Source organism: Macaca nemestrina, chromosome 13 (genome assembly GCF_043159975.1).
Source record: "Macaca nemestrina isolate mMacNem1 chromosome 13, mMacNem.hap1, whole genome shotgun sequence".
In the NCBI taxonomy this organism is placed as follows: domain Eukaryota; kingdom Metazoa; phylum Chordata; class Mammalia; order Primates; family Cercopithecidae; genus Macaca; species Macaca nemestrina.
Window position 1 is genome coordinate 24,885,271 of NC_092137.1, and position 10,160 is coordinate 24,895,430.

The 10,160-nt window shown below is 57.1% G+C and overlaps 1 protein-coding gene across 5 annotated transcripts in view; it reads right to left on the reverse strand.

Moving 5' to 3' along the window:
- LOC105479810 (adenylate cyclase 3) overlaps positions 1-4,619 on the reverse strand; it is a 101,074-nt gene extending 96,455 nt beyond the window's left edge. The window contains exons 1-2 of one of the 5 annotated variants that reach the window (XM_011738115.3): positions 4,046-4,619; positions 2,686-3,550 (exon numbers count right to left, since the gene is read on the reverse strand). In XM_011738115.3, coding sequence (XP_011736417.1) covers positions 2,686-3,360 — 675 coding nt within the window. In that variant the 5' untranslated portion in view covers positions 3,361-3,550; positions 4,046-4,619. The remainder of the gene's footprint in view (positions 1-2,685; positions 3,551-4,045) is intronic. The other 4 variants (XM_011738114.3, XM_011738116.3, XM_011738112.3 and 1 more) reach the window with 4 other exon arrangements.
- Between the last annotated feature and the right edge of the window lie 5,541 nt (positions 4,620-10,160).

Here is a 10,160-nt window from a genome sequence, read left to right on the forward strand (position 1 = left end):
TCTCCTGGGTAACTGGGATTACAAGCGCGCCCCATCACTCCTGGCTAATTTTTGTATTTTTAGTAGAGACAGGGTTTCGCCATGTTGGCCAGGCTAGTCTTGAACTCCTGACCTCAGGTGATCCGCCTGCTTCAGTCTCCCAAAGTTCTGGGATTACAGGCATGAGCCACCATGCCCAGCCCTGTTTCCATCGTCTTCAGAGGCCAAATGCTGGGATGCTGTGAGTTGAGGAAGACTCTGGTGGGTGGGCCTGGGAACCCAGGCACCTTTTTAAAAAGTCACATTAGTCTCAACCAGTGACTCAGAAGCTTCTGGAACACAGCCCACTGTAAGCTGGGGCCTTCTCCTTCGATCTCAGGCTCCCAATCGGACCTTGAGAGCCCTCTGCCCCTCTTGCTCTGCTCCCAAAGCTGCCTCCCAGGCACTGCTTCCATGCCAAGGTCGGGCTCCTCTGGGATGCTAATATTTTTACTCTTGATTTCTATCTTTTTTTTTTTTTCTTTTTTCTAAGTTTTAGGGTTTTATGTCTTAGCACTACCCGAAGGAAAACCATCATGAGTTTAGAAGTGATCTCCAAGCAGCCACATGGTGGGGCACCCAGGCCCCGGCCCAGCCCTGTGGCCACGTCTTTGCAGTGTCCTTTTCCCTGGAAGCTCCAGGAGCCTCAAAATAAGCTCCTTGTCCACCTGAGGAGATGGAGCTAGAGAGACCAGTCATCCCCAGACCTCAGACCTTAAGCTTAAAAAGAACCTGGGACGCCCTGGCACAGTGGCTCACATCTGTAATCCCAGCACTTTGGGAGGCTGAGGCGGGTGGATCATGAGGTCAAGAGATCGAGACTATCCTGGCCAACATGGTGAAACCACATCTCTACTAAAAATACAAAAATTAGCCAGGCGTGGAGGCGCATGCCTGTAATCTCAGCTACTCGGGAGGCTGAGGCAGAATACCTTGAACCCGGGAGGCAGAGGTTGCAGTGAGCTGAGATTGCGCCATTGCACTCCAGCCTGGCGAAAGAGCGAGACTGTGTCTCAAAAAAAAAAAAAAAAAGAACCTGGAACTGGCTAATGCATGGCCTGAAGAGACAAGACTGGTGTTTCCACCTAGTTGATGACCAGAAACTCATAGCCCCCTCTACAGAGATTTGGGGTGGGGACGGCAGGGCAGCACACAGCCACTGTCCCCAGGAGGTGGGATGGGAAGCAAAGCTCCTGCTCTCAGGCAGCTCTCGGTGCTCCATGGAACACACACAAATGAGCCCTGGGCTGGGAGTCAATGCCTGGGCTCCCGTCCTGTTTCTGCCACCAAAGTGCTGGGTGACAGTGAACCAGTTATCACCTATCTCTGTTTCCTCCTCTGTAAAATGGCGAGTCTGGACTAGATGCCCTGCCAGGCCCCTGCCTATGTTAACATCCTCTACCCATTTCTAGATCAAATCAGCAGGCTGAGGCATGACTGGAGAAATGAGCAGAGGAGTGGAAGATTCTGTCCGTTCACCCTGGGCCTGCCCACAGCACCTGGTCTCAGGGCCCAGGCACTGACCTCCATGGCTGCTAGAGGCTCACATCAGTCAGCAAGGATTCTGGACACGCCCTGCCTCTCCTGATACCCAGAAGGTCACTGCTTCAGAGCTGACTCTACCCCAGCCCCGCTAACCACAGAACAGAGCTGGCGTGGGAGTTAAGACGTCTCTACCAGACAGAGCACTGCAGGGGCAGGAAGTGGGGGAGCCTCTCTTGACCATCATTGGCACAAGGCTGGCAGGCTGGGCATCAAACCAGATGCAGATATCTCCGCCTCTGGTCACCGGCTTTCTGGCTCCCCAGGGACACACACTGCCTACTGTCCCTCAGGTCCCCCGGCCTCTGCAGCCCCTGAGGGCCCAGCACTTGGTGGGAACACAACACTATAATAGTTAAGCTGAGGCCGAAATTCCACCCCAATACTATAAATAATAGTTAAACTGAGGCCGAAATTCCACCCCTTCCAGTAGAACACACGCTCCAGGACCGGCAGATCCTACGTCACAGTGGCCAGCATGACTGCCCCTATTTTCATGCCCACACCACACCTTCAGTGGGGAGACTGACATTCTCTACTTCATAGAACTCCCCAGGCAGCCCGAGCTGCCCGGAGGCAGGAAATAGGACAACTGCGTCTTCCCTCTGTGCAGCCCTTCACGTATCCTAACGTGCTTTCCCCCAAATCTCCTGCGAGCCTGACAACAACAGTGTCATGCAGGCAGGGCAGATGTTATCCCCATTTGACAAAGGGGCACTGAGTCCACACAGCTAGTCAGTGTTGGGGGAGAGATGGGAATCGAGGAGCCCTCTTCCCACGGGAAGTCCTCCTCGCCAGGGTCACCAACAGGGAATGGCCAGGACAACGCTGCCTCAAGACCAGCCCTGGGTGGACCTTCCTGTCACACGCTTAGGCTGGGCACAGGTGAAGAGCGGCCCTGAGGCCCAGTGCCCTGACATCCTCCTTTCCCTGGGGCCAAGCACAGGCAGACTCCGGGCAATGGTACGGGGGTGCAAAGGCAGGGACTAGGGAGAGAGGTTAGAGCCCTGGAGGCCCCAGAACACATTTTGACTCAAAGGCAAAGCAAACATCAACTCCAACAAGTGCCACGTTTGTGAGAGCTGCTGGAGAGGACGCCACAGGGGGACAGTGGGCAGGACTCACCTCGCGCAGCAGCTGCATCCCCTTCAGCTCCTCCTGCTGCTGCTGGGCCACAGTGACCCCCAGGACCAACGTGTGCACCACACAGGAGACCACGGAGATGATCACGATGGGGCTGAGGCTGAGAGGCAGCGTGATGAAGAAGGAGAAGACGAAGAAGACCTGCCAGCCCACGGTGTCACTGGCCGCGTGGGCACGCGCAAAGTTCAGGCCCAGGTAGGAGAAGATCTGGGCAGTTATGAGCAGCCACAGCAGGTAGGGCACCACTCTGCGGGTGGCCCGGTCCGGGAGCAGCCCCTTTTTGCAGAGCACGAAAAGGATGATGTCCAACAGCAGTCCAATTCCAGCCACGGCGAGGGGAGCCAGCTTGTCGCTGGAGAAGACCACAGCACACATGACCACCACGTAGCAGTCAAAGAGGGCAGCAAAGACCACCAGCACCAGCAGGGTCTCATGGCGCTGCCTTTTGAAGTAGGTCTGGTAGAGGTTCTCCAAGGACTCCGGCACGAAGGTCAGCCGCATGAAGCGAGGCAGGCACAGGCAGGAGCCCGAGTTCCGGACCGAGATTTCATGGGTCCGGCCCACCCCGCGGTCAGGGTCGGAGGGCAGGCTGACGGAGTACTCGGCTGAGTACTCGGCCGAGTACTCGGGCTCAGAGAAGCCCTGGTTCCTCGGCATCCTGGCTGGTGTCTGCTACTGGCCCTAGAGAAGTGGATCGGGATCAGAGGAAGAGCTCTGGACTGGGCTACCTCTCAGGGCTCGCTGAGACCTGGGGAGGGCCTCTTCTTGGCTGGGGCGGAGGGGCGGCCACCTCCAGCAGGAACGCAGAGCGGGTTTCCAGGGCACAGGGAGCACTGATCAGCTAGAACTGAAAAGGGCATTGCTGAGTAGAAGCACCTCTTCCCTCCTACCTTGTGGTTTCCCCATGACCCGCCCTAACCCTCATAAAAGGATCTCTGCTGCAAGAGCCTCCCAATCCAGGGCCTTCCCTGCCACCCCCGCTCACACCACCGCCCACCGCACGCACACTTAGTCCTGTCCACGCCAGACACTCGATTTCCTGTCCCTGGCTTGTGGAAGGGCCTAGCCGCCTCTCCATCCCTGGCACCCGGTTTCTCTCTGTCATCTCTTCTTTCTCAGTCCCTGACTTCCTCACCTAAATTCCCTCCAGGCCCAGTCCTTAGAAGCTGGAAATAAAATGTGCCGGAAAGAAACTAGGACCATCCTGGGGATTCCTGAGCCTTCCTTCTGTTTACTTCCTTTTTCCACCAAGCCCTTGGAGACTCGGGCTCCGATCCGGCCCCCTTCCCACGCTCAGGGCGCTGTCTTCCCCCCGGAAGCCTGGCCCTGCCCCTGCGTTTACCTGTGCGGGAACTCGGCCACCGCGTGCTCCGGGACGGTCCCCGCGAGGGCTGGGGCTGGAGGGCTCGGCGCGCCCGAGGGCTGCTCTCCGCAGAGCCGCGCCGCCCCGCCAGTGCCTCGGGGCCCGGCCGGCCGGAGCGCGATCTCTCGCCGTCAGGCCCGGGATCCGACCGGGAGAGGCGCAGGGCTGCCCCTCAGCATCCGCGGGCGCCCGGCCGCAGCGGGAAGGAGGCGGCGGCGACTAGGGCTGGGAGATCCCGGGGCGCCGGCCCAGCGCGCCCGCCCTAGGGCTAAGGCTCGGGGGCCGAGGCCGTGCAGGGGCCGTGCGGGAGCCGGCAGGCGCGGGCGGCGGCGAGCGCGGCTCTCCGGACCCCTCCCCTGCACCCGCGGAGGCGGCGGCGGCGGCTAGGGGCGCGCGCGGGGCCCTCCCCGGCGGGAGCGCGGGCCGAACACGGGGAAGCCCGCCAGCATCCTCTCGCCCGCCGGCGCCGAGCCGAGCCAGCCGAGTCCGGGCTCGGCGTGCTGCACAGCTATTCCCCGCGCGGCGCCGGCGGCTCCCGGGCCACGCGCGCTCCAGGCCCCGGGAGGCGGGAGGCGGGAGGCGGGAGGCGGGCGGGGCGGCCCCTCCCTCGCCCCAGTCACCGCCCTCTCGGCGGCGCGTCCCGGAGTGGGGCGGCGGGGGAGGTGCCGGGCGGCGGTCCCGGGATCCGTGCGGGCGAGAGCTGGAGGGGCCCGGGCAGCCCCCGATCCGGCGGGGGCGGCGGGCTGGGGAGACGGCTGCGTGGAAGCGCGGGCGTGGGCGGCGGGCGGGAGGGCTGGGGCGAATCCACGCCTTCCCGCGAGCAGGCCCGGTCTAGGAGGATGGAAGACCCAGACGCGCCCGCCCGCAGGTGAGGCGCGCTAGGGACACCCTGCCGCCGCCCCCTCCTCCGCCACGGCTTCCTTCCGGACCGGCAGAGGCCGGGGCTCAGGTTTGGGGACCGCTCCACTGCGGGGCGCGTGGGGCCTAAGTATCCCCGCCCACCCCGGGAGCCCAGACTTCGGAGCGCCGGGCCTGAGCTTTCCGCAGAGGGGCCCGGCAACGGAGCCCTGTCCTGCTCGGAGGAGGCGGGTGGCGGTGGCCCAGTGGGCACCACACGTGGAACTGGAAGAGTTCCTGAGACCCTGCTTCGAAGAGATATCCCGTGCACATTCTACCCGTTTGAGATGTGTTTGAGTTCACAAACTCTCCCTTAAAGATGCAAATGCTCCTTTGAATAGTTAAACCTATAAGTCTCTTACACCACAGCATAAAGTATTTTCCTTGCATTTGACAGAACACCGTGCTAAGATCAACTACAGGCTTTGGGAATTTAAATAAAGGAAGAGGAGAGAGAATGTTTTGGGACAAATCACGTGTGGGGAGGTGAGTGCTAAGGACAGCCAGCAGCAATAGGGGGTCATCTCCCCTGGGGAGAGCTGAAGGAATGAACAGGGGAGAGAAACTCGTCTATCCAGACCCTGGATGGAGCTGCCTCACCATACACCTGAGAGTTACCCGCGGGCACCCCTTCCAGAACCTCAGGCATCACCTTGCATCCCTCAGGGAATGGATCCATTAGAGAATCGATCCTGCCACTGCTGTTTCTACCATTCCCTCACACTCTGTCTGAAAAGGCGCCAACTTCAGCCCCAAACTTCTCAGGGCTTTGATTCCAAAGGTAGGGGACCTAACATCAGATATAGAAGGATGGTAATTTAAATAAAGCAAAACTTTGCCCCATTTGTTTTATTTTATTTCTATTTTTTATTTTTTCCAGAAGGAGTCTCTGTCACCTAGGCTGGAGTGCAGTGTCGTGATCTCCGCTCACTGCAACCTCCGCCACCCGGGTTCACGCGATTCTCCTGCCTCAGCCTCCCGAGTACCTGGGATTACAGGCGCACACCACCAAGCCCAGGGTAATTTTTGTAGTTTTAGTAGATGGGGTTTCACTATGTTGGCTAGGTTGGTCTTGAACTCCTGACCTCAAGTGATCTGCCCACCTTGGCTTCCCAAAGAGCAGATGAGCCACTGTGCTGGGCTGCCCCACTGTTTTAATTTGCTGGAGGTTTTTGGGTTTTCAGGGGGATTTTTTTTTTTTTGGAGAGAGTTATTTGTGGTTTTTTGTTTTTGGTTTTTGGTTTTTAAAAAGGAAGGCATTTATTTATTTATTTATGAGACAGAGTCTCACTCTGTCGCCCAGGCTGGAGTGCAGTGGCAATCTCAGCTCACTGCAACCTCCACCTCCTGGGTTCAAGCAATTCTCCTGCCTCAGCCTCCCAAGTGGCTGGGATTACAGGCACCCGCCACCATGCCTGTCTAAATTTTGTATTTTTAGTAGAGACAGGGTTTCACCATGTTGGCCAGGTTGGTCTCGAACTCCTGACCTCAAGTGATCTACCTGCCTTAGCCTCCCAAAGTACTGGGAATACAGGTGTGAGCCACCATGCCTGGCCTTTGCTGGAGGGTTTTTTGTTTTGTTTTGTTTTTTGTTTTTGAGACGGAGTCTCACTCTGTCGCCTAGGCTGGAGTGCAGTGGTGCGATTTCAGCTCACTGCAAGCTCTGCCTCCTGGGTTCACGCCATTCTCCTGCCTCAGCCTCCCGAGCAGCTGGGACTACAGTCACGCCGCCACCACACCCAGCTCAATTTTTGTAGAAATGGGGTTTCACCGTGTTAGCCAGGATGGTCTCAATCTCCAGACCTCGTGATCCGCCCGCCTCCGCCTCCCAAAGTGCTGGGATTACAGGCGTGAGCCACCGCACCCAGCCTTTGCTGGAGGTTTAAACATTTATTTTGAAATGTCACATGATGTTAAAGAGGACATGACTTTTATGTTTTACAAAGGGAGATGTAATGTATGGCATGGAGCAGTGGCTCACACCTGTAATCCCAGCCTTTGGGAGGCCGAGGCAGGTGGATCTTGAGGTCAGGAGTTTGAGACCAGCCTGGCCAACATGGCAAAACCCTGTCTCTACCAAAAAATACAAAAATTAGCCAAGCGTGGTGGCGGGTGCCTGAAGTCCCAGCTACTCAGGAGGCTGAGGTGAGAGAATCGCCTGACCCTAGGAGGCAGAGGTTGCAGTGAGCCAAGATCGTACCACTGCACTCCGTCCTGGGCAACAGAGTGAGACCCTATCTCCAAAAACAGTGGGGGTAGGGGGAGAGCTGTGCTAATGTTTTTTAAAAGGCTGATAAATATCGTGCCTGGTCCTGCTTTGGCACAAGAGACACTGTGTTGCACCCTCTTTGGGCCCCTTCCCTTTTCTTGGCACACATGCCAGCCCTATGGTTCTCAGTGGAGCACCCTGCCCGCAAAGCCATGCCCAGCTCCTGAGCTGAGAGGGCCCTCTGCCACCACTCATGCCCCAGCCTCCTCTCCCCACCCACCCCATGAACGGAGACAGTTCCACACAGAGGCACCCTCATATAAAAACAACAACAAATTGATCTCCTGCCTCTCCAGCCCCTGCCTGCTGGCTTCACAGTCCCACTCCCTGTCCTTCCACCATCCCTATCTCTCCGCTGCGGGTCCCTGCTCAGCGGGCACTGGGGAAACCAGAGGAGCCTGCCAGTTCTGCCAAGGCACCATGTTCACCCATGAGGCAGACCCTCAAGTGTACACAGGTTATAGTTGGGGGTGACTTCTGGCTGAGATGATCAGAGACAGGGCCTTTCAGGGCAAGAGGGAAGGATCTGATGGGCCTGAAAGGCAGGCCCCCCCGGGTGGCTGGAGCCTCCCCACAAAAGCCCAGCCACAGGAAGAGCACAGCACAGTCCCATCCCTGCTCTGCGTCCTGGGTTCTGGCACAGCCCTTCCCTGTGGATGTGGGAAGCACAGTGGGACAGCAGTAGCCCCTTGCAAGGACTCCTGGGGAGCCAGAAGCATCTGGGTGAATATTCCCGGGCAAGAGAGCTGCTCGACATCCTGTCACAGAGGAGATCAGGGAAAATGCCACGAGGGCCTCATCCATCTCACTTACAGTGGCTTGCCTGGTACCTGGCACCTAGTAGATACTCAAAAAATACTCATTGAATGAATGGAAGTCTCCCTAAGAAGAAACGGTACTTTGTAACGGCACTGGCTGTCCCTGAAGGGACCAACTGGCCTCATTCCCTGATGCTGGGAATGTCCTGGTCCCAGGGCAACGAAAAATAACCACCCTCAAGTGAAGAGGGTGGGATTATGGGGGAGGTGTTTTTATTTTCCATGCTATACATTTTGTATTGATGTAACCTGGACAACTGGCATGCTTCGCTTTTATAATCAAATGATACAGGAAATCTAAACACACACAACTCAGGACCTCAAATGGCTGCACGGGTGACTTGCCCCTGCAGTTTATCCTAAAAGGAAGACAGAATCATGGACTTAGGTCAAAGCTTGGAGGGCATCCTGACCCCTCAACCTCAACCCAGCATCTGCCTGGATGGCATACCTCTTTGCTGAAGGTACCTTTTTGTTTGTGTGGTTCAAGACTAGAGATGATGGCTGAGAATTAATTGTTATTGGATAAACAAGAATGGTTCCCCCTCCCACCCCCGGGAAATGCGGTGGCTCTTGAATCCAGCAAACAATAGATCAGAGCAGAACTCTGTGTCCTGGGGGAAAACAGAAGTGGGAGAGAGAAGATCATTAGTTGCCCTGGTGCTGGGCACCAGGAGAGCCCTGTTTGGGGCCTGAAAGCAGAACCTGAGACAAGGCCTGCATGCAGGTGGTTTAACTGGGGAAGTGGTTCCAGGGAAACAGAACGGGAGCCTGGGAAGTTCAAAACAGAGAAGGCAGGAAAGCCGGTAAATATGAGGGTTTGTTACGGAGTTGGCCACTGGTGTGGGAGGGGGCCTTGATCCTGCTGGGACTGTCTTACGAGCCTTGCAGAAGGCACCTCAGAGCTTTCCACTGAAGGGCTGGCAGAGGTGGGTATTCGTCCTCCTGCCATCCTTCCCTGTTGGTTAAGGGTCGCCAGTCAGGGTGTTCTCTCCCTGGCTCTTCCAGGTTTGTGCAAAGGAGGCTAAGTGGTGAGCGCCTGGGAAGGAAATGGATCCTCAGTGCAGATACCTGGCAAGGTGCTGCTGGGGTGTGCCTGCAGCAGTAACGGGAATAGAGAGGGGGACCGGGGGAATGTGGCATGTGATACTCAAGCATCCTGTGCAGGGCCCACACCCCTCGTCCATTCCTGCTGGCTCAGAGGCTCAGCAGCTTGGATCCTGTGACCTGGAGGAGAGGCGTATGGTACCCTAGGGAAAGCTGGCTCTCTGGAATCAGCTTGGCTTTGAGCATGGTCTTGATGAGAGCTGAGGACCTTGGACCAATTACTGAGCCCCCCAAGCCTGTGTCTCTGTGGTGCAGTGACAGCACTAACCCCTAGTCAGGATCCTTGTCAGGAAGGAGGGGATTCATGGGTACCAACATGGTGCGCAGCTCTCAATGGAACAAGTCAACTGGAGTTACCAGGATCTCACAGCAGACAGCTGGGCAGCCCTGAGCACTTCTGCCCCAGCGTGGCCTGCACGGCTGGGCTGGTTGCCCGCCCTAGTCCTCTCCATGACTGCATCTGGGGCCCCTCGACTCCAGCGCAGTCTTCCTCTGACAGCATCGACAGCACCGGCCAGTCTGTCCCTGTGTTCTCACTTCTTTGTCTCTGTTCCTGGTCTCTCCCTTCTTCTGCCCCGTGTTGGAGTCTCCCTGACTCTCACAGGGTCACTCCTTGGGCACTGTGGCTGGGTGTGAGAGCGTGTGTGCAGGACTGTGAATGTGAGGAGGGGTGTGAGGAATGTGTGTGAGAGTGGGGTGTGTGTGTGAGAACGTTCCTTCACATACGTGTGCATGAGTGGATGTGTGAGTGTGCATGTCTGCTAATGTACATTCACGTTGGCCTGTGTGTGAGAATTATACCTTCATGTTTGTGAGTGCGTGTGTGACAATGTATGTTCGTGTTTGTGTGTGGGTGTGTAAATGTGCATGTGAAAATGCATTCGCATTTGTGTGTGAGTGGGTGTGTGAGTGCGAGTGTGTGTGAGAATGTACCTTCATGTTTGTGAGTGTGAGTGGGTGTGTGTGATCGTGTGCTTGTGACAATGTACCTTTGTGTTTGTGT